General features: G+C 39.8%; 1 protein-coding gene across 8 annotated transcripts in view; it reads left to right on the forward strand.

Moving 5' to 3' along the window:
- Ankrd17 (ankyrin repeat domain 17) overlaps nt 1–24627 on the forward strand; it is a 177527-nt gene that overhangs the window by 125582 nt on the left and 27318 nt on the right. For 7 of the 8 annotated variants that reach the window (XM_004838014.3, XM_021252504.2, XM_004838015.1 and 4 more), the window contains 6 exons: nt 8640–8811; nt 9694–10147; nt 11094–11249; nt 13078–13227; nt 15768–17398; nt 22370–22567. In XM_004838014.3, coding sequence (XP_004838071.1) covers nt 8640–8811; nt 9694–10147; nt 11094–11249; nt 13078–13227; nt 15768–17398; nt 22370–22567 — 2761 coding nt within the window. Of the gene's footprint in view, nt 1–8639; nt 8812–9693; nt 10148–11093; nt 11250–13077; nt 13228–15767; nt 17399–22369; nt 22568–24312; nt 24478–24627 lie in introns of those variants that run through there. The other variant, XM_021252505.2, reaches the window with a different exon arrangement.

Genomic DNA, 24627 nt, shown 5'->3' on the forward strand with positions numbered 1-24627 from the left:
TTCTGACTTTATAAACCAGTTGATTTTATATTTATATCTCCAGCTTCTAAACTCTAGCCTCCTGTATCCAAATAGCTATTCAATATGTGCATTTGGATACCTTAATTGACAAAATTTATGTGTGGAAATATGGACTAATTGCTCAGGTCAAAAACTTTGAAATCATCTTTGATTTCTATCTACTATTTGTTAGAAATCTTGTTACATGTGCCTAAAATTCCATATAGGGGAGCAATTCACTTTTGAATACTCTGTATTCGTCCAGAGTAGCTGTCCGCCATGTCTGTTCTCTCACCCTTTTCCCTCTTTCCCCACCTTTAGGTAAAGTCTTCTTTTATTTAAAAAAAAAAAAAATTATGTGTAGAATCTTGACCAGTTTTTATCACTTATCACTCTGGTTCAGACCATTAATATGAACTCTTACCTGGGCTGGGGATGTAGCTCAGTGGCACTGCGCCTGCCTCACAGGCACAAGGTCCTGAGTTCGATCCCCAGTACCAAAAAAAAAAAAAGAAAAGATTATAAAACATATGAACTCTTACCTGAATTACTACGGGGGTCATTCAGGGAGTCTCTCTGGGTCTTTCACTGTTCACAATCTGTTCACTTTGTGAAGTGATGCTTAGTTTCCTTACCAGTGGAAGGTAGGCCTTACTAAGGGCCCTTTCAGACCTTAACGGGTGATTAAGTTTCCTGTTACTTTCCCTGAAATTCATTTTCTGCTCTTTGCAACTATACTCGTTTATTTGTATCACAGTACGGCCTCAGCTTTTGTCCTGTTCTTGTTTTCTGAAATACTTCATAACCTTTTTCTTTTTTTCTTAACCATTTTATTTTCTTAGCTGCACCTTCATGTGGCTTACACTGATCACCCTATTTAAAATCAAAACCACCCATCTGTCCACATACACTTATCCTGCTAATGTTTTCCTTTTCTACTTTGTACCTTTAAACAATGATTTAATGTGTAGTTGGCCCTTTGAATCCTGCATCTATGGATTCAGCCAACAAACCACAGATCAAAATTACTCAGTAATACTACATCTGTAGCTGAATGTGTATAGGCATTTTCTTGTCGTTACATCCCCCATACACAGTATAACAGCTATTCACATTGTATTAGCTATTCTGAGTTTTCTGGAGGTCCTTTAAAGCACACAGATGTGCATAGGTCTGCTGTCTCATATAGGGGAACTTTCAGACTCATGCATTTTGTTTTCCTCAGGGGTCCTGGCACCTCCCCTGAGGATACCTACCAAAGGAGGACTGTTTATTATGGATGTTGAACATCCATCCCCCTCTCTCCCCAACTAAATACAAACCTCCTCAAGGCAAAGGTATTTTATCCATGCCTAACACCTAGCAAGTTACAAATAAATTTTTATTGGAGCCTCCGCTCTCTTCCTTTGATCACAATTCTTTATTCAGAAATGAAATCTTGATGTCACTTCAGCTTTTGATTTCATCTTTGGCTTGCATTCCCTACATCCATGAAATGAGTAGAGCAAATACCCCTGTACTGTTTGCTCTGTACCATCTTAACGGGTGACCTTTCTCAGAAAAGGACCCCAGATTGGGCCAGTTGGTCTGGAACCATGAATCAAAGTAAAACTCTTGAAAATGAGGATACAGTTAGTTCAGTGATGGAGCACTTCTTTACAGAACCCTGGGTTCAGTCCTCAGCACTGCAAAAAGACAAAACTATAAGTTTGAAAAGAAAAAGCAAATTAGAATAATGTGTGGAATATTAAACCATTTACATGTTTGGGTCCTGTCATTTGCTCTAGGCTCTTCTCTATCATCCATAACCTTGATTTACTTTTGTTTCCCAAATGTACCAGTTATTTTTTTAGTCTATAGTATTCCTCTCTAAATCCTTAAATCTTTGTTTCAAAAAGCTTAACTCCCAAATGTCACTTTATTTCCTGAACCCTCAACTGGAAATGACTGGTTGAGTTAGTCCCTTTTCTTATACCAAAGTGATTATTCTCCATCTTCAGAGCCATCCTCCCCCACAGTGAGGTGTGATATAGGAGTAGACCTGGGGGGAGGGTACTGCATGTAAGATTGCATTTTGTTTTCTTGTTCCTGAGGGGTTAACTGAATCTTCAGGTATTCTGCTTACATCTATCTGTTTGCTTTGGGATCTTGTATCAGTTATTAACACCTCTACCTCTCAGTTATTAGCTTCTCCTTTACTGCTGCCTCTACTGCTTCCTTTTCTTCTTAGTACTTGAGATGGAAACCAGGGTTTTTGCTCTACCACTAAGCTACTTCTTCATATTCCATGCACCCCACCACCACCACCACCACCTTTTTTACGAGATAGTGACTCCATGTGGTCTAGATTGGCCTTGCATTCCTGGAGCCCAAAGATCCTCTTGCCTTAGCCTCCAGCTTAGTTGGGGCCACAGTCCAGCTACACTTTTATCTTCAATTCTGCATTATTCTGGAAGGCAGGGAGGGGAAGGAGATACTGTGCCAGGGCCCAAGGGCAAGCCTTCCAGAGCCACCCAGACACACCCAGAAGTGTATTTGAATAATCTCCTGAGGGCCTATGCTTGGTTTTACTTTTTAATGTTTGCTTGTTTATATATTTGTCTATTTTTAAAAAACATTTGTTGGTGCATTTTAGATACACATAATGGTAACATTCATCCTAGGGAATTTGTACCAGCACATGATATATCTTGGTAGTTCTTTTTGTTTGTTGTATATTTATTGTCCTACTTGAGAATGGATCCATGGCCTTTGCATTGAGCTCCATTCCCAGCCTGCTGTAATTCTCCTTAACTTTAGTATATGTGCTGCCGAAGGAAGGACTCATTCTCCTTAATTTCAAGACAACATTTTACTAAATTGCCCAGGCTTAGCTCAAACTTGTGATTCTCCTTGCATCAGCCGCCCAAAGTGCTGGGATTACAGATGTGCACCACCATGCCAGGCTTCTGCTTGGTTTTAGAGAGCTGCACGCCTTGTAAACTTGGATTCTTTAGTCATAGCCTGAGCTCCCCCAAGAAAATTTTTCTTGGGACCGGGGATTTAGCTCAGTGGTTCCTCTGCCTGCCTCCTAAGCACAAGGTCCCGAGTTGATCCCCAGTACCAAAAAAAAAGGTTTTCTTGAGCCTCTCAATTTCTGCCACACTTACTATTATTTTACTAAGGATTATTAAAGTAAAATAGATTATCAAACCATCAGTCTTAAATTTTTTAACTTTTTCATTTTGTTTTTTTGAGATAGGATCTTGCTATGTATGTAGTTCTGTTGTGCCCAGATTGTAAGGTCCCAAAGACCACCAGGAGGCCGTTTCCGATGTAAGCACATGAGGGTCGTTTATTCAAGCTTAAGCAGGGACTCTCAATTGTCACCGACACAGCGGATCGAGATTGAGAGCCCCGAGTTCCAAATTAGCGGGGTTTTTATAGAGGTTACAGCAAGGTTTGGAGATTCTCCACTTAGCAGTTACATGATTGGTTAACATTTAGCGAGCATGAAGTGTACATTTTTGATTGGCTGAACTCATCAGGGGTAAGGGGGGATTATGTATAGGTTTTACAAAAGAAAAGAAGGACAAAGGTTAGTGGGCAACTGTCACGTATTGATGGTCAGCAGACACGGTGACTAATGGTCACGACCACCCAACACTGACAGCACATTGACAGACGGTTCCTACAGATAGTGGGCCCAGGATGTTCATTTCCTGGGTAAACAGATGGCTGAGTAATTAACTTAGGAACTTTGGTTTGTTACAGATTGTATCTTTTGTTCCAGAGCAAACAATTTTTAACCATTAATTTGAGAGGCTAGAGGAATGGTGGATTTTAGCAAAATGGAGTCGCTTTGGTCTCACAGTTCAGGCTGGTCTTGAACTCACTATGTAGCTGGGGCTGACCTCAAACTCAGTGTTCCTCCTTTCTCAGCCTCCAGAGTGCTGGGATTATAGGTGTACAACACAATACTTGGCTTTTAAAATTTTAAGCTGGGCATTGTGAGGCATACCTGTAATTTCAGCACATTGGGAGGCTGACGCAGGGGGATCAAAAGTTCCCAAAGTGGGCAATTTAGGGATTTAGTGAGACACTGTCTCAAATTTAGGGAAGGAAAGAGGACTGGAGATGTATGTGAAGGCCTTGAATTCAATCCACTGTTTAATTATTAAAGTACAGGGCTGGGGATATAGCTCATTGAGGAAGTTTAAACTTTAAGATGGGCATGGTAGGAACATACCTGTAATCCCTGCTGCATGAAAGCTGCGGCCTGAGGTATTAAAAATTTGCGGCCAGGGGCTGGGGATTTAGCTCAGTGGTTCTGCTCCTGAGTTTGATCCCCTGTACCAAAAAAAAAAGATTTGTGGCCAGACTAGCTTGGGCACTTTAAAGAGACCCTGTCTCAAAATGGCTAGATGTGGTGGTACACACCTGTAATCCCAGCACTCCAGAAACTGAGGCACAATTGCCACTGAGTTTGAGGCCAGCCTGAGCTGCGTAGCGAGACCCTGTCTCAAAAAAAAAAAACCAAAAAACAAATTTGAGTTGTAGCTCTCATAAGAGTGCTTACCCGGCATATGCAGTGCGGAGTTCTATCCCTAGTACCACCAAAAAACAACAACAACAAAAAAAAACCCCTAAAACTTCAGAAACAAAAGTAAATTCCTATCTCCCCTTAGGGCTAAGGACTGAACTATATGACAACATAATGCAAGCTCTGGTTACCATTACCGAAAGACCAGCCCCCACAGGCTAAAATATTGAAGCCCCCAGACTCTGGCACCCTAAGACATTGTCACACTCATATACAGTGGATTCTCCCGTTACAACAGGCCTCTTTTGTAACATGCAAACTATGTAGGCATACGAGCAACTTGGGTTACAACCAGAATTCAGGTTTGGTTTTTTTTTGTTTTTTGATTCCAGATGGTCTCAGGTACAGATTTAACCCTTCAAGAGTTCTGGTAGAAACATGACAACATCCTTTCCTTTGTGGGGTTAGTGTTGAGAAATCCTGGGCCAGTGTCTCTCTAAGGATACTGAGATCTGCCTGCAAGAAAGTTATGCAGGAGAGAGACTTCACAGGCCATTGACCAATTTGAGTTACAAGCCCTTGGCAACGAATTGAGTTCCTAAGTCACGTTGTATTACAACTCACCCAGAGCCCCAGGTTTCCCTTCTCTTCCAGGCCTGTTGACCTTAGATGAAATACTGCTTTGTGATTTAAATTCCTGGCATTGTGATGCGTGCTTTAGTCCCAGTTGTTGGGGTGACTGAGGCAAAAAGATCCTTTGAGCACAGGAATTCAGGTAGAGGTTGGGCAGCAAAGGGAGACTTCATCTCAAAACAAAAGAACGTGAAACTCTTTCTTTCATACTTTTCTGGTGGTGGGAATCAAACCCAGATCTTCCTTCATTCTCTACCGCTGAGCTACACCATACCCAGCAAATTCTATTTTTTTAAAAAGCCCCCTCCCTTTGACGGGGAGAATGAGCTCCTATCATTGGAAAAGTGGAGAAATCCAGTGAAGTCAAGAACCTATTTTGGATGTACCAAAAGTCTCATACATCTTTTGCAATATTGATTTCCCCCCAAACATTTCCTTTATCCAGACATTTCTATCCATACAGGTGCGATACAGACAAAATACCAGTTTCATTCTGAATTTTGAATTGGGAAGCTTACTACATACCTAGTGTCTCAATGGCTTTGCTTTGATGATATGTTGTTTTAACACAGACTTCACAGTTCCACTCCTCTCCCCTCACACTTACCTATTTCATTAAGTCAGAAGTAGACAGCTGGGCTTGGTGGCACTCGGGAGGCTGAGGCAGGAGGATCACGTATTTGAGGCCAGCCTGGACTACATAGTAAGACCCTGTCTCAAAAAAGTGGACAGGAAAAACATAGGATGCCGTGCTGGAACTTAGAGGAAACATTTTCTGAGGACCAGCACTTGTTCCTTAAGGGAGAATGAGCTGAACCACACATGCTCAGTTCCTTCTTTGAAACTCACCAATGAGAGAGTACTCTTCCACCCCTGCTGGGAATACTGGGTAAAGGTCACCCATTAGTGTCATCTGATCTTTGGGAAGGTCACCTCCTGGCCCCACCCTTCCTAATCTTCAGAGTGGAGCTTGTGTTCTTCTGGGGGACCAGCAAAAATTTCTAAGGGATACTGTGCAAGCACATTCTGTCTTAAGGTCTCTTGCCAGTCTGTCCTTTTCAGGAACCAGAGTTATCTCTAAACCTAGTGCATTGCCCCAGGGTTTAAAAACCTCCAAGATGACCCAGACCTTTCAGGCACCTAATTAATAACAAAGGGATATTTTGAAAAGGGCATGGAGTGTCTAGCAAAAGACTTGAAAAAGGAATCCAGCCTTTTTTTTTTTTTTGAGACAGTTTCTTACTGTGTAGCTCAGGCTGGCCTTGAACTGCCTCAGCCTTTGAGTGCTGGGATTACAGGTGTGAGGCACCACACCTGGCCTCCAGACTTTTCTTATGCCTCACATGGTAGTGCATGCCTGTAATCCTAGCAGTCAGAAAGCTGAGGCACCAATTCAAGACCAGCCTGGGCTACACAGTGAGTTCAAGGACAGCCTGAACTACATAGCAAGACCTTGTCTCAAAAACATACATATATACATACATAGCTTCTTTTGAGATACTAAATTTTTTACTCCGAAACTAATATACTCACTTTAACAAATAGAAACAAATAGTTAAATAAAGTAAATTGAAAATCACCATCTTCCTGCCACCTTGCCTGCCTCTCCACCCCTGAGAGGCAGTAATTATAGTCTTTATTTGTAGCTGGGCATGGTAATCTTAGCTACTCAAGAGATCATATGTTTGAGACCAGCCTGGACAATTTAGGGTGACTGTCTCAAAATACAATTTAAAAGTGCTGGCAGTATTGTTCAGGGGTAGAATACTTGCCTAGCATGCATGAAACCCTAGGTTAACCCTCACTACCAAAACCTTTTTGTTTTGGTACCCGGGATAAACTCCAGACCTTGTGCTTGGAAGGCAGGTGGTGGAACCACTGAGCTAAATCCCCGGCCCTACCAAAACCCTTTGTACCTTCCCTTCTACAAATTGACACCCTTGAAGTGTTGGTTCCCTTTCTCTATAAATTAGATTACTGGTGTAGTGGTATGCCTTCTCTCCCACCAAACAAATGTTAAATTGTGAGCATTTTCTCATGTGCAGATTATAATTGTTTAAAGTACTGCCAGGTAGTCTATAAATGGATACTGTTGATAATTTATCTTTCTCCTCCCCTTAGTGACTACCTTGTTTACATTTACCGCTATTTTAATCAGTTTTGCAACTCCCCAACTAGGTCACCATTTTATAGACTAACTTCTGAGAATAAGCAGTGTATAGTTTTTTGGGGGGTTTTTTTGGTACCAGGGATTGAACTCGGGTCCTTCTGCTTGCGAGGCAGGTGGCAGAACCACTGAGCTAAATCCCCAGCCCTGCAGTGTATAGTTTTTGATGGAGGCTTAAAAATTTTAATAAAATGAAAGGATTTTTACCCACAGCAGTATAGAACCAATTTTTTTCCAGCTTGTTCTGATGTCTGTTTTTTCTGTGCTGTCTTTTTAATTTTGCCAAGGGCCAGGGATAGCTCAGTGGCACTGTACCTGCCTTGAAAGTGCAAGTTCCATCCCTGGTACAAAAAAAAAAAAAATTTTTTTTTTTTTTTTTTTGCCAAATTAATGAACAAAAACTGGTACCATGGACCCTCAAGTTACGATTGCCCTGACAAATGGTCAACTTTGGTTACAACTGGAATACACTGGGAAAATTACTGGTGTTTCTGGTAAATTGCACACATTATACAACCTTCGTTTATTATGAAAAGGTTAGTTAAGGGGTGTTTGGGAGGTTCGGAATGCATTATGGGTATTTCCATGATTTCTTATGGAAAAAATAGTCTTGACTTAAAACCAACTCAAGTTATAACCAGCCCTCAAGAATGAATTGAGTTTGCAAGTCAAGGGTCCACAGTAGTTCTTATAGGGAAAAATAGTCTTGACTTACAACCAACTCGAGTTACAACCAGCCCTCACAAATGAATTGAGTTCATAAGTCAAGGATCCACTGTACCTGTGTTACTTCTTTAATTATAGAGCTACAGTATGTATTTGTTTATCCTTTGCCCATATTAACATATCTTTGATTTGATCTTTCTATTTAAAAAATATTATTATCTCTTTAGAGGGGTTTGAATAAAACAATGGGTTGAGTTAGTTGACTTCGTATTTGAATCACTTGGGGTTTTTTCCGGTACCAAGGATTGAACTCGGGACCTTCCACTTGCAAGGCAGGCAGCGGAACCACTGAGCTAAATTCCCAGCCCAGGTTGACTTTGTATTTTACAGTGTTCTGGTCCTCTCATGATAAAATGACATTACGTGACAACTTTTTCTCCAGAGTAAATTCCAGTGTTATATTTGTGATTTTCTTTTTTTCCCATACCAGGGATTAAACTCTGGCCTTTCCCACTGAGCTACATCCTCAGTCCCTTTTCCATTTTGAGACAAAGCACCTTGCTAAATTGCCCACACTCTGGTGGAACTTGAGAGCCTCCTGCTTTAGCCTTAGCTTACATGTCTGTTTCTTTGTTACATTTGTTTTAACAGTTAAGGGAAGAAAGCCGGAGGCTGGCATTGGCTGCCAAAAGAGAAAAGAGAAAGGAAAAGAGAAGAAAGAAGAAGGAAGAACAAAGAAGAAAACTAGAAGAAATTGAAGCCAAAAATAAAGAGAACTTTGAACTCCAAGCTGCTCAAGAAAAAGAAAAGCTTAAAGTTGAAGGTATTTTCTGTAAACAGGAATCTTAATTTCTTCCATGTAATACATTCTGGTACAAATTATATTTACTTAAATATCAGTCACTTAACAGAGTTTTAAGTTACTCTTAAGATATCATGTGCTTTTTTTTCCTTACTCCAACTTTTTATTTGGTTTATTTATTTACTCACTTCCTTCCTTACGTGTAGAGATGTCCTCTCCTCATGCTGCCCAGGCTCATCTCTAACTCCTGTGCTCAAGTGACCCTGGCCCCTCATTCTCCAGGGTAGCTGGGACAACAGGTGTGTACCACCATGCCCGGTTCCCCTATTTTTAATTTTTAATTTTTTTTTTTTTGAGACAATGTCTCCTTATATAGTTCAGGCTGGCCTTGAACTCACTATGGAGCTCAGGCTGACCTCAAACTTGCAGCGATCCTCCTGCCTCAGCTTCCCAAGTGCTGGGATTGCAGGTGTGCGCCACCACACCCAGCTGTCACGTAGATTCTTAAAAACTTTTGGGCACATGTGTTTTGCCTGTCTTCTCTCTTTTTTGAAGCAGTGTGCATGTAAGCTGTACATATTTGAATTCACCTATACATACTTGAGTATGTATTTCTCAGAAAAAGAGCATTAATTTACATAGGAAATGTAATAATGCATAATATATGGTATATATTGATATTTCCCAAATTGTCCTCAAAATACTCTATAACTACCTATTATACTTTGAACAGTTCTTGACGATACAGATCAGTCATATCTGCCTCATTATCCATGACTGTTGGAATGACTGATAACTTTGTCTATTAGTAGTAAAGCAACTCCTAGCTTATTTTTGTTTTGTTTTTCTTCAAGTGCTTAAAGCTAAACAGAACTTGCTAATTGAGTATTTCTACTTTTACAGAAGAGCCTGAAGTCTTGACAGAGCCTCCAAGTGCCACAACCACTACGACCATAGGTATATCTGCAACCTGGACGACTCTGGCGGGCTCCCATAGTAAAAGAAATAATACCATAACTACCACCAGTTCAAAGAGGAAAAACAGGAAAAATAAAATTACTACAGAAAACGTTCAAATTATATTTGATGACCCACTACCAATTTCGTACAGTCAACCAGAGAAGGCGAGTGGGGAGTGCAAGAGCAGCAGCACTAGCGAGAGCGGGGACAGTGACAACATGCGAATCTCCAGCTGCAGTGATGAGAGCAGCAACAGCAACAGCAACAGCAGCCTGAAGAGCGACAGTCACCAGCCAGCGGTGGCCACTGCCACTGTGACCAGCAAGAAGCAGCCGTCTGTTCTGGTCACCCTTCCCAAGGAGGAGAGGAAGTCTGTTTCTGGCAAGGCTTCAATAAAGTTAGCTTCACTTTTATATTTGCTGTTTTACAGTGTCGTCATAAATACCATCTGCTAAATAACTCTTTTTTATGCTCAGGAAGGCTCACTTTCAATTGAAATTAAGCTTTTAAAAAATTTTATATTAGAGAAATCAAGTTAATTTTACTACATAGGTAATTTCTTTTTGATTGTTAAACTTACGAAAAGTACTGATTGTAATTTCACAGGGTTTTGGCTTTTTTGAGACAGGGTCTCACTATGTAGTTCAGACTGGCCTTGAACTCACTATGTACCCCAGGCTGGCCTTGCACTTGCAGCGATCCTCCTGCTTCAGGCTGCCCAGTGGTGAGGTTCCAGGCTTGTGCCATCACATCCTGTCACAGGGGTTACTAATTATGATTCAGCGCTGTATTTGTCTCCAATGTAGTATCTTCTTAAAATTGACTCCTTATATCATATAGTAAATATTGAAGAAAAGGTGGGCGTAGTGGTGCACACCTGTAATCCCAGCAGGGTGGGGGTGGGGTAAGGGGATAGCCTTGAGTTTGAGGCCAACCTGAACTACATAGTGAGACCCTGTCTCAAAAAAAAGAGGAAAAGTGAAAAATAAGGTACTCATTTGTTCACATTATTAAAAGAAATCTAGGATTTAATGCTTACAACTGTTAAACATTTTCCTCTATCCTCTCAATAAAAATGTACTAAATCACATTTACTTAAGCTCATATTCTTTCTTTCTTTCTTTTTATTTTTATTTTTTGGTACCGGGGATCAAACTTGGGACCTTGCACTTGCGAGGCAGGTGGCAGAACCACTGAGCTAAATCCCTGGCCCTCACACTCTTTCATTGTTATGATTAAATATAGTTAACCAAAGAAAAAATTATGTAATAGATTTACCTTTACCATTTAAAAATTCTACATCTGTTCTGTATTTAATGTGCTTTTCCCCCCCTCTGTTAAAGATTGTCAGAGACTATCAGTGAAGGGACCAGCAATTCTCTGTCTACTTGTACAAAATCTGGCCCATCTCCCCTTTCCTCTCCAAATGGGAAGCTAACAGTAGCAAGTCCTAAGCGTGCACAAAAGAGGGAAGAAGGATGGAAAGAAGTTGTAAGAAGGTGAGTGGTTTGTTTATTCTTTCTTTCCTTTTTCTCTTAGACAGGGTCTTGTTATATAGTCCCGCCTGGCCTCAAACTCATGGTGATCTTCCTGCGTCAGCCTCCCAAGTGCTGGGATTATAGGTGTGCACCACTACGCCCAGCATGTTTTTCTCATTCTTTTTATGTGCTGTATGTCCTAGTGAACTATTTTTTTTTACCTCACAGTTAAATTCCTCCCTCTGTTCCCAAAGTTGCTAACTCTTGGTACAAGGCTGAATTTAGCCAACAGATACAACCTTGCCATATTTCAAATTAGAAAAAATTAAGAAAGGATATGACCCAGTTTAAGCCATCGATGAACTTATTGTTAAGAACTTTTTAGAAAATCCATTTAAAAACTTATTTGAAAGAAGAGCTCCAACAAACCAAATTTTTTTTTTTTTTGGTACCAGAGATGGAACTTGGGACCTTGTGCTTGCCAGGCAGGCGGCGGCACCACTGAGCTAAATCCCTGGCACAAACCAAATTTAATTTCTGTTAATCCCTCTGTGTACTATACAGTTTTTGTTTGGATATTGGACCAAACTTGCCCTGCTATCTTCGTCTGCCTCTTTCTCTCATGTACACACTCACACTCCTTCCCATGTACCCTCTCTTCTGAACTACTTGTATTCTCTATACAAGAGTAAGGTGATTCTGTTATTTCTGTGTCATTTGTACATTGAATCTCTGTGAATAATGATCAGGAGCTGATTATCATGCCCTTTGAGGGGAAAAGAATTGTCAGATTTATGTGTAAAGAGAGATCATACCTTTATTAAAATAGGGCCATGCAATAGGCCATTTTAAATATATCAATAATTTACTTGTTCTGTAAAGTGTAATTGACTGATTGTCTTTATTGATAACCTTACTTCTTTTTTATTTTGTGCTGCTGGGATAGAATCCAGGCCTCACGCATGTTAAGCAGTGCTCTACCATTGAATCATATCCCAGCCTGTGTATGGTATTGCTGGGTAGAGTATTAACTGACTTATCAGAAATATATGTCTACCTTTGCAAAACCTCTGTGTTTGAAATTAAAATGTAGCTTTGCAAGTGTTAGGTGGATTTTGCTTTTTAAAAAATTCCTATAGGTTTTCTTTTTTTATTACATTACTAAACATTATTTGGCAAGTTTGTATATTTGTGAATAGTCATTTTAATACCTCTTAGAATACAGAATAGTAATTTTATTACCTTTCTTGTTATATATTAGCGAATTAATAAAAGAATGAGTAAAACACTGAAAGTGCCCACGAGAAGCCTTTCTTGACACTTTGAGGCTAGATTTGATGCCTGACCAGCATGTATTCACAGTGCTGTTTTAAAGCACTCATGGCATAGTATTGTAGTTTCTCACTTGGTGTCTTATGTGGCCCGTATATATGGCAGAACTTGGCCTGTCCTATTCACATCAACGTTTGCATTAGCACAGTGCATGTCTGTACAGTGTTTGCTTTACAGACAGGTGAATGGTGATAGTCAGGAGAACAGAGTCTGAAACAGCAAGAGAAGAACCCATGGTAAAACCTGCCTGTTTCTCTCATCTGTTTATCTGGAATGAGATTAGACACAAGAGGATTATTTAACAGTAATCTGTTCTGTGTATAGAAAACGTTGTTTTTTTTTGGTATCAGAGATCGAACTCAGGTCCTTGCACTTGCACAGCAGGCAGCAAAACCACTGAGCCAAATCCCCGGCCCCTAGAAAACATTTTAATAATGCCTTTTCCCCTTGTTTTAAAAACAACTGATATTCGTGATTTGTCTTATTTTACTAATTTATTTTTGAAACTTCTAAACAGATCAAAGAAAGTATCTGTTCCATCAACTGTGATATCCAGAGTGATTGGAAGAGGAGGCTGTAATATCAATGCTATTCGGGAGTTCACTGGTGCACACATAGATATCGATAAGCAGAAAGACAAGACAGGAGACCGGATAATAACAATAAGGCAAAACTTTGTTTCTTATGTTTTTCCTTTTTATTGCACTGTAGCTTAATGAAATACAACCCTTTGAGTTTTCAGTGAAACTTTGTGTTAATGGTATACTTGTTTTAATTGGAAACTTTATACGTGTGTTTGAGAAGATACCATCATAGTTTTCTTCTAGCTGATAGTTTTATGGAATGTTTTAAAGAGTTTAATAGATTCTTTTTTCTTTTGCCTTCAGAAACAGATTCATTTGAAGAGTTTAACAGACATTTTTTATGAGTATGTGTATATGACATAAGATTATCTTTTCTATACATAAACTATTCATAATGACTTTGGGGGGTGCTGAGGATTGAATTTAGGGCTCCATGCATGCTAGACAAACACTGTACTATGGAACTACCTTCCCAGCCATTTTATTTTACTTCAGTTTTATTTTATGACAAGGTCTCACTAAGTAACCCACACCTAGGCTTGAACTTGACCCTCCTGAGCAGCAGAGATTATGGGCCCGTGCCACTTACTTGGCTCATATGACATTTGTAAAATCTTGAATTTTGTTTGAGACTTAAGGAGTGAGTTTCCAACACATTTTAAGCAGTGGGTTCTTTTTTGTTTGTTTTATTTTTATTTTTTTTTCCTGAGACAGGATCTCCCTTTTTACTTCAGGCTGGCCTCAACTTCCAGGTGATCCTCCTGCCTCAGCCTCCCAAGTGCTGAGATTACAGGCATGCACCACCACACCAAAGCAATGCACAGTGGGTTTCTTTCTCTCAAATTAACCTTTCAGATTGTCGCCTTAGAATTTGATTGTAGCCTTAGAACTTGAGAATAAGCATAGATTTAAAGATGAACATTTAACTTCTCTTGAATAACTCATAAAGTTTGTGTGTGCCTGAGTATCTTGAAGAATCAATAAATAAAAAGGACAAGCAGATTCCCATTTTGAGTATTTTTCTTCTAGGTTTCTATAGGCCTTTTCTTCCTTCTTTCTTTTTTTTTTTTTGTTTTTGTTTTTGTTTTTGTGTTTGTTTGTTTTAGCTTTTTGAGATAGGGTTTCCCTATTAGGCTCACTTAAACTCCCGTCACGCTACCACATGAGCCTCCCAAGTACTGGGATTACAGGCATGAACCACCTCACCAGGCTTCTTTTTCTTTTTTTTTTTCCTTTTTTTTGGGTGGGGGTGGGGGTCCGAGGATCAAACTTGGGTCCTTGCGCTTGCAAAGTGAGCAGTGGAACCACTGAGCTAAATCCCCGGCCCTTCTTTTTCTTTTTATATATATATATTTATATATATTAGACACAGTCTCACTTTGTGGTTCAGGCTGGCCTTGAACTGACTTTGTAGCCTAAGTTGGCCTGCAAGTTGCAGTGATCTTCCTGTCCAAGCCTCCCGAGTGTTGGGATTATAGGCATGCATCTACATCCAGTTTGTTTGTTTTTTGAAGATGGGGTCTCACTATATAGTCCCATTTCTATAATCATGTAGCCCAGGCTGAATTCAAACTTGAGGCAATCCTCCAGCCTCACCCTCCTGAGTGCTGAGAGTATGGGCTTGCATCACCATGCCCAGATCCATAAGCTTTTCTTTTTTTCTTTTTTTCCCCCCGGTACTGGGGATCAGACTCAGGACCTTGCACTTTCCATAAGCTTTTCTTAAAATCAAATATTTTCTTGAAGATCCAACATTAGAGTTTGATGTTATGGCCATTTGTTGGCAATATCAGTATTCCTAACTTATTTTGAGATGTCTTCCCAAGGGAACTATAATAATCATCCTACTAATAGACAAGAGTACTACTAGTGAATGGGGTCATCTGAGATACCAGGATTTAAGATTAAATAGTATTTTTCTTAATCACCTGCAGTGTCTTCCTTTTTTTACCTGTATTGTTTGAATTTGTTATTTTTTTTGTGCTGGGTGTTCACCTCACCCAGGGCCTTGCACATGCTAGTTGGAAACCACTCTCACTGAGCTACACCCTCAACCTCTCTTGTGTTGTTGTTAGTGTGATCAACAATTATAGTAACATTATTGATTACATAGAATTTTTTTTTTTTTTCATTACTAAGGATTTAACCCAGGGCCTTCGAACTGAGCTGTATGTCCAGTTCTTTTTTTATTTTGAGACTTGGTCTCGCTAAATCTTCAGTTTGCCAGGCTGGGCTTCAACTCACTTGAATTTCCTGCCTCAGCTTCCCAGAGTGCTGGAATCACAGTGTACAGCACCACACCCAGCTTACACACAATTTTATATGTAGTGGGTTTCCTGAACATAATGTATTTTATAATAGGAAAATGATTTCTTAGCCTAAGGAAACAATAGTAAAATGAATTTGAGAAAAAATTCTCCTCTTACACATATATTTTAAATGGAGATAATTTATAGCTTTGTTTGCAGGATTTCTAAAACTTGGTCGGAAGATTGTTGCTTAAGTTTTGTCTGCTCACTGTATATGTTTGTCTATACACACACACAGGAATGAAGGTAGGCTTTATCGTACTAGAAAGGAAGGGATATTAGGCCTAATTTTTCTTTTTTTGGTCAACATACAGGGGTGGCACTGAGTCAACAAGACAAGCAACTCAGTTGATCAATGCTCTGATCAAGGATCCAGACAAAGAAATTGATGAACTTATTCCAAAGAATCGTTTGAAAAGCTCCTCAGCAAATTCCAAAATAGGGTCATCAGCACCTGTCACCACTGCTGCTAACAGTTCCTTAATGGGAATTAAAATGACAACAGTAGCTCTGTCATCAGCATCTCAAACTGCCACAGCACTCACTGTGCCTGCGATTTCTTCTACATCCACTCACAAAACCATTAAGAACCCAGTGAATAATGTGAGGCCTGGTTTTCCAGTTTCTCTTCCATTAGCATATCCTCCTCCACAGTTTGCACATGCTTTGCTTGCTGCTCAGACTTTCCAGCAGATCCGTCCACCAAGGTTGCCCATGACCCACTTTGGAGGTACTTTTCCACCAGCTCAGTCCACTTGGGGTCCTTTTCCTGTCAGGCCTTTGAGCCCTGCCAGAGCTACAAACTCGCCTAAGCCTCACATGGTGCCTCGCCATAGCAATCAGAATAGCAGTGGTCCTCAGGTGAATTCAGCAGGTTCTTTAACATCAAGTCCAACAGCAACAACCAGTTCATCAGCTTCAGTGGTGCCTGGTACATCTACAAATGCCAGTCCAAGTTCACCTTCTGTAAGAAGGCAGCTTTTTGTCACAGTTGTGAAGACATCTAATTCCACCACGACAACAGTCACAACCACAGCAAGCAACAATAGCACTGCACCCACAAATACCACATACCCTATGCCTACTGCCAAAGAACATTACCCAGTATCATCCCCATCTTCCCCATCACCACCAGCCCAGCCAGGAGGGGTTTCTAGAAACAGCCCTTTGGATTGTGGATCAGTGTCTCCAAATAAAGGGGCATCTTCCTCTGAACAGGAAGCAGGTAGTCCACCAGTAATAGAAACAGTAAACAGTAGACCTCCAAACAGCAGCAGTTCTTCTGGGAGTTCCTCAGTTCATTCTACCCAGAAACAGCCTCCAGGATCTGTTTCTCAGGAGCCAAGACCACCTCTTCAGCAGTCTCAGGTTCCTCCCCTGGAAGTTAGAATGACTGTTCCTCCATTAGCAACAAGTTCTGCTCCAGCGGCAGTGCCTTCTACTGCCCCAGTGACTTACCCTATGCCTCAGACACAAATCGGATGCTCTCAACCTCCTAAAATGGAAACCTCTACTATTAGACCACCCTCTCATGGCACATCTGCCCCTCTCAAGAATTCAGCTCCAGTGCAAAATTCATCTGTTGCTATCCTTAATGTCAATCACATCAAAAGACCTCACAGCGTTCCCTCCTCTGTCCAGCTACCTTCGACCTTAAGTACACAAAGTGCTTGTCAGAATTCAGTACATCCAGCAAATAAGCCTATTGCTCCCAATTTCAGTGCCCCTTTACCATTTGGGCCCTTTAGCACATTGTTTGAAAACAGCCCTACTTCTGCTCATGCCTTTTGGGGAGGATCTGTTGTTTCATCTCAGTCAACACCAGAATCTATGCTTTCAGGAAAATCCTCGTATTTGCCAAATTCAGATCCTTTACATCAGTCTGATACTTCCAAAGCTCCAGGTTTTAGATCACCATTACAGAGACCCACTCCAAGTCCCTCAGGTGAGTTTCTATTTTCTGGCTGGTACCCATTTATACAGGTAATATGAAAACTGTTTGTTGCTTTCCAATATTTTCCGCTATGGTTGGTCTGTATGGACAGATATTCTAGTGGGTGTCGTCACCTGTCTGTCTCTGCCCCTTCCCCCTGTGCTGAGGATCGTACCCAGAGTCTCATGGATGGTAGGCAAGCACTCTACCACTGAGTTACATCTCCAGTCCAGAAGTGTTGGATTCAGTTAAATCACAGACTGTTGTATATATATATAGTGTAGTGATTTTTTTGTTTTATTTTTTTGAGACAGGTTCTTGCTTTGTAGTTTAGGCTGGTCTTGAACTGTGTTGGTTTGTCACTCCCAGCAATCCTACCTCAGCCTCCCAAGTGCTATGATCACAGGCATGCGCCACCATGCCTGGCAAGTATAGTGATTTTTTTTTTTTAAAGCATTTTTGTTTGCTGGGCATAGTGATGTACCCCTGTAGTCCCAGCACTTGGGAGGCTGAGGCAAGAGGATCACTGTGAATTCAAGGACAGCCTTAACTGCATAGCAAGACCCTGTCTCAAAAAAACAAACTTTAAAAGCTGCAATAAACTGCTTAGAAGTGTGGTAGTTCATATCTGTATTCCAAGCACACAGGAGACTGAGGCAGGAGGATAGCTGCAAATTCAAGGTCAGCCCGAACTACATAGCAAGACCTTATCTCAAAAATACCATAAATAGGGCCAGGGAGTTAGCTCAGTGGCACTGTGCCTGCCTTGCAAGCACAAGGGCCCGAGTTTGATTCCCAATACCAAAAAACCCCCATAAATAAATAAGAAATTTTGAAAAATACTAGAGACATAGCTCCGTGCCGAGGCCCTGGGTTCAATCCCCAGTACCATTAAATAAACAAATCTTAGTCAAGCTAGCTACATTTCAAGTCCTAATAAGTACTTGTGGCTACTGTCTACCATATTGAACAACAAAGATATAGAACATTTTCATTATCATAGAAAGTTCTGTTCAGTAAGACTTAATATGTAAGATCATAAAGTCATTTATTACAGTTTTTTAATATTTTACTTTGAAATATTTTTAGATCTAGAGATGAATTCTTTAATTCCTCCATCTTCCCTGTAAATATACATCTTAACATAACCATAATATAAAAGCTAAGAAATCAGTATTGGTACAGTTCTGGTAAGTAGGCCACAGATGTTGCTAGTTTTTTCAGTAATATTGCAAAACTTAATCTAGGGTGCCAGGTTGCATGTAGAGCATTCATATGACCATTTCATGGAATTAAATGCCAGTCCATGGAGAGATTGATGCACAGTGGTCAGTCAGCCAAATCATATCTGTTTTGTGTTTTTGCAATATAAAAATTATTTGTTTGTTCACGATCCGATCTTGCTGTGTAGCCCAGGCTGGTCTCAAACTCCTAGCTCAAGTAATCCAAGGGTACATAGCAGGCCTGGCTAAAAATAGTGTTTATACAGGTTACCATAGCTGTGCATGCGGTACACATTGTGATCTCTCTACTCTTGAGAGGCTGAGGCAGAAGAAATACAAGTTCAAGCCCAGCCTGGGCAATTTAGGGATTTATTGAGACCCTGCCCCAAAATAAAAAGGGGTCATGAATGTAGCTCAGCGTGAAAGTCTTGGGTTCAATCCTCAGTATTGACCCCCTCCCAATATACATACATATATACTGTATAATAATAATGTGTGCCAGCACTCTGAAAGCTGAAGCAGGAGGATCACTGGGAGTTTGAGGCCAGCCTGAAATGAAGTACATAGCAAAACCCTATCTCCGAAAACAAAATAATAATAATAAGAAAAAGAATAATGGTATGTGACATAGAACATGTGAAATTCAAATTTCAGTATTCATAAGGAAAGTTCCCCTGAAACCTCATCTGTGTTACTGGAGATACAACATTATGGGACAAATTTCCAAGTTTAATAGGAACTCACTGTTACCTGCTTCTGTAATGTGTAGATGTAATAAATAGTAAATATTTATTTGCTGGGGGTTGATTGGATATTTTTGTATTGTGAAAAATTTCTCGTGCTGAAACAGTACAATTGATAGAATTGTTTTAGTTTTAAAAGATTGCCCAAAAAAGCATGGGAAATGCTTTTAAATTTCATTTTTATGATAGTAAGAATTCAATCAAAATACTTTGTTTCCAAAACTGTGATAGTTTAGATGTTTAGTTTAGAAAGGCCAAAATGAAGATTCAGAGAAAAGAGAAGGAAGTTTTTATTTTGTGAAAAGATTTTAAAATGAAAGGCTAGCTTTATGAGAGTGGGAATATGGTGGAAAGACTTGGTTGATTAGGGTCAAAATTAGCATTTAAGCTTAATATTAAGAATTTATTAAAAGATATTGCTAGATGTGGTCATTTAGAATGTAAAATATTCATCTCATCCTTTTATTACATAGAAAGCATTTCTTTTTCCTAAACCTCTTTGAGATCCTAATATTCATTCTACGTTTTCCTGATTCACTTTAAGTTCCATATGTATTTTTCTGATTTTTTATATTTTTCTTTATTTGCTTACTAACTTTTGTTATGTAGATGACTTCACCATTTATATTTTAGACTCAACTACTTTTATAGCAGTTTTTTTGAAAAATGTTTGAATTGCATAAAAATTTAAGGAACAAAATAAACACAATAGTGTACTCCTTTGTATTTTATTTTCCACTCGGGGGCCGGGGATGTAGCTGAGTGGCACCGCGCCTGTCTGGCAACTGCAGGGTCCTGAGTTCAGTTCATGGAACCCCACAAAAATAATAATAAAATATATTATCCATTCATTAATATCTTTTCAAGCCAGCCATGGTAGTACATACCCCTAATCCCAGCACCCTAGAAGGCTGTGGTCTTAGGCAGGAGGATCACAAGTTTGCCCTAACCTGGGAAATTTAGCAACTTAGTGAGACTCTGCCTAAAATAAAGAATAATGAAAAAATAAGGCTGGAATGTACCTTAGTGCAAAGGCCCTGTGTTTGATCCTCAGTACTATAAAAAAAAGCCTTCTCAAGTTCTCACTCTTCTGCTGCTTTCTTTCCTTTCTGTTGTCTCCTACCTCTCTCTCATCTTTCTTTCCTCCTTTGTTCCCTAATCTCCATTTTCTTTTAATCTCTGCCTTTTATCAAATTATGACAAGTTTGGTATCTTTTTTTGTTATTGTTGTTTTGAAATGGGTCAAACACTTCTGTGTAGTGCAGGCTGGCCTTGAACTCACTATGTAGCCCACGCTGGTCTCGAACTCACATGATCCTCCAGCCTCAGCCTCCTGAGTGCTGGGATTACAGGCATGGGCCACCACTCCTGGTGGCAAGGTGGGCTTTAAACATTGATACTTTCCTCCTGAATACTTTGTCATGCATCTTCCCAAAATAGAAATCTTTACCTTCTCAGCTGCACCAATGTTACTACACTCAAGAAACATAAAATTAGTCTTTTTGCTATTCAACTTCCAGTACCATTATCCCAAATACATCCTTTATGCCTGTGTACCTTTTTCTTCTTTTGATCCAAGATCCTGGCACAGTTCACACATTCTTTTTGCCTATTATGTCTATATGGTCTTTCCGGCTCTAAGGCATTGTATCACCTTTGTTTGCAATTTTTGACATTGAGTCCATCGAAGATTCTGGGTGTCTTAAAACGCATTTTCACATTCATCTGTTTTTTTCAATTTATGATTAGGGTCAGATTAAACATTTCTGCAAAGAGCAGAGGTGATATTTGAAACTTCATACTGCATTGTATCAGTAGTTACTCAAGTGACAGATTGCTACATTGCTGTGTAAAGGCTGCTTTTCTATACCACAGAAGCCTTTCTAGAGACTGTTTCTTCTCCGCTATAGGTTTTGTTTTGTTTTTTCTTTCTTACTGCAAGTTGAACGCAGGGTCTTTTCACTGAACTACATTTCCAACCCTTTTTAAAATTTTCGTTTTAATTTTTAGACTCTCTTGCTAAGTTGCACAGGTTGGTCTTAAACTTGTGGTCCTCTTGCCTCACTTCTTGAATTGTAGGCATATGCCATCATGCCTAGCTTTTATAATTTTTATTTCTCTTTTTATTGGTACATTTTAGATATACGTAATGTTCCTGTTCCCCTCCATATTTACAAAAGTTTTGTTCCCTTTTTTTTCCTTCTATTCTTTTGTTTTTTTCTTCTCCTTTCCTTCCTATAATTTTTTTTTTCTAAGAGTAGGAAAATTTACTGAGAGAAAGATAGCTTCTGTCAAAGAGAGTCAGAAGAGGGACCAGAAAATGGGTTGCCCCTGGCTCCTATAATTTTTTATGGATAAAATTTTTAAACAACTTCTTAGCCTTAGGCCTATTTAAATTCTAAATATTCAGTGCTTGAAAATGTGCTCAAAGGTAATTGGTTTGGGAAGATGCCATATAATTTTAAGTTAACCTGCATGCTGTAAATGTGTTTTATGTCTAAATAAAAAGGAAACATTTTTGAAATGTAAAAAAAAAAAATCTAAATATTGATATTATACCTGTATGTAGTCTATAATAGCTAACAAAAGACCAAATATTAAATATAAAAGTATTTTCCTTGGGTTTTTCCTTTTTATGGTTATCTTTATTTATTTATTATCCAGCCCGATTTTTTTTTTATTGGTACATTAATGATAACATTCATCATAAGGAGTTTGTGCCTGTCCTTGATATGTCTTGCTTCTTTTTTTCCCATTCCCCTCCCCGCCCTTCAACCTCTCTTCTCCTTATTTACAAAAGGTTTGTTTACACTTTTTCCTTCTGTTCTCTTTTTCCTTGGCCATTCCTTCCTTATGGTTGTCTATATAAAATGAAGAAATAACAAATCAATGGACTGAAAGGACTATCTGAGTTTTTTTCAATAATTAAAATAATTTGGGACCTCTTAGAATATTAGTTTTGTCTAATTATTTCTATAGGTAACTCTTGTAAGTTATGATGGTCTTCTACCTTGTAGGTATTGTCAATATGGACTCGCCATATGGTTCTGTAACACCTTCTTCTACACATTTGGGAAACTTTGCCTCAAACCTTTCAGGAGGTCAGATGTATGGACCTGTAGCACCCCTTGGAGGAGCACCTGCGGCTGCTAACTTTAATAGACAACATTTTTCCCCGCTCAGTTTGTTGACTACGTGTTCATCAGCATCCAGTGGTAAGTGCTATATGTGTAATTCCAAACGAAGAATTTCTAGAGTGCTTTTTGGAGTTTAGGATCAAATTCAGGGCCTGACGCCTACTGTTTCACCACTGGGCTATATCCCAGCCCCATGTGTTTCTTTGAAAGCAAAAGGTTTTAGCTTGGTGCAGTGGTGGTACACACTTGTAATTCCAGGTTCTTGAGAAGCCAAAGGCAGGAGGATCAGGAGTTCAAGGCCAACCTGGGAGATATAGAGGGAAGCTGTCTCAAAAAAAAAAAAAAATGGTTTTAGGTTTTTATTTCTTTGTTCAATTTTATTTTATCCCATTTCCTCCCCCCATCCCCCCTCCCTTCCCTAAGTACAAATGGGTTTTTTGTTGTTGTTGTGTTTTTGTTTTTTGGCTGTGATGCTGGGGATTGAACCCACAGGCTCATACCTTCAGGACAAGAGCTTTACCACTAAGCCATATCCCCAATCCACACCTATTAATTCACTTTATCCCTGTATGTGCAGTACTGGAAAGTGAATTTGGGGGCTTTTCCAGACCTTTTCTTTGTTTGTTTGTTTCTATTTTTGTTTTTGAGACAGTCTCAGTATGTAGTTCAGGCTGGCCTTGAGTTCACTATGTAACCTAGGCTGGCCTCAAATTTGGAATGATCCTCCTGCCTCAACTTTCCCAGTGCTGAGATTACAGGCTGTGCCACCATGCCTGGCTCTCCAGACCTTTTTATTTTTATTTTGAGACAAGATCTTGTTAAGTTGCCCAGGAGTGTGGGGATTACAGGCATGCACCACTATGCCTTAGCTTTTAGTTTGAGAATATAAGTACTAAGGAGAAAGAGTTCCAGCTTTAAAAAGGATAAATATCATTGTGCTTTCTGTCCACCTTGAAATTCATTTACTATATAAACAGCACAGCTGATTTCATATTATCAGATGTGGGTTCTTAAGTATCAGATTTCTAAACAGTAGTTTGAGATTTTCAAATTAAGGAATGGTAGTTACCAATATAGGCAATTCAGCTTGAATTAGAGAACTTTATAGTAAAGTTAGGTGTGTTTTTTTGTTTGTTGGTTATTTTTTGGAAGGGAGAGGCACAATAAATCTCAAATTGCTTTCTTTTCCATTTTTTAAATTATCAGATTTTTTTTCTAGCTAGTAATGATAGAATGAGTAATAATGAACTTGATTAACTGAAAGAATAAAACATTTAAATATTTGAGATACACTCAAAGTATATTGTTGTCTTAGTTACTTTCTTTTCACTGGGATACCTAATACCTAAAACTTAAAGGGGGAAAGGTTTGTTTTGGCTCTCAGTTTGTAGAGGTTTCAGTCCAAAACTGGCTGGCTCCAAGGCAGGGCCACATGGCAGCAAAGAAACAGTCCATGGCACGGTAGGCAGGAAGCAGCGAGGGATCAAGGGAAGAGGAGAGGTATATGCTCTTTCAGGCCATGCCCACAGTGACCCACCTTCACCTTGCAACATCATAGCCAGCTATCTGCTCCCTCTGGGCCTCTAAACATTCAGCGCTTAGGCAGTTTCAGTGTAGGTCTCCTATTTGCTGTACCCCTACTACGTGGATTGCCCTGTGGGACTAGAGCTCAGCTGTCAGAATGGCCCTGAAAGGGGTGAGCTAGTTGGTTTCCCAACACTAACCCCAGAGAGCAGCTGCCTTTCTGAGAACTGCTGTTACTCTCAGCCTCTGCCTGCAGAGATCTCTGCAGTCTTGTAGCAGGGATATCTACTTCTTTCCAGAGAAGGCCTCCCTGAAATCCACCATGTTCATATGAAACAGCTGGAATTCCTTCAGCAGACTGGCAAGGGGCAAGTATTACCCATGCATGCCTGACCAAGACAACGGCTACCAAGGCTGGAGGAGGAGCACTGTCTTTTTCCGGTGGATGTGAAACACTGCCCAGGTACTCCAACACAGTCTGCTCCCTCTGGTGGAGCTGTTCCTTGAAGCAACCAGGAGCCTGATAAGGAAAAAATAGAGTTGTTGACTGAGGAGGTTCCACTTGCTCTGGAAAAACAAAGCCCTTTGGGAAGCTTTCCATCTGTTGAGGAACC

Source organism: Heterocephalus glaber, unplaced genomic scaffold (genome assembly GCF_053883595.1).
Source record: "Heterocephalus glaber isolate CG9 unplaced genomic scaffold, H.glaber_assembly_v1.0 deba00000281, whole genome shotgun sequence".
In the NCBI taxonomy this organism is placed as follows: domain Eukaryota; kingdom Metazoa; phylum Chordata; class Mammalia; order Rodentia; family Bathyergidae; genus Heterocephalus; species Heterocephalus glaber.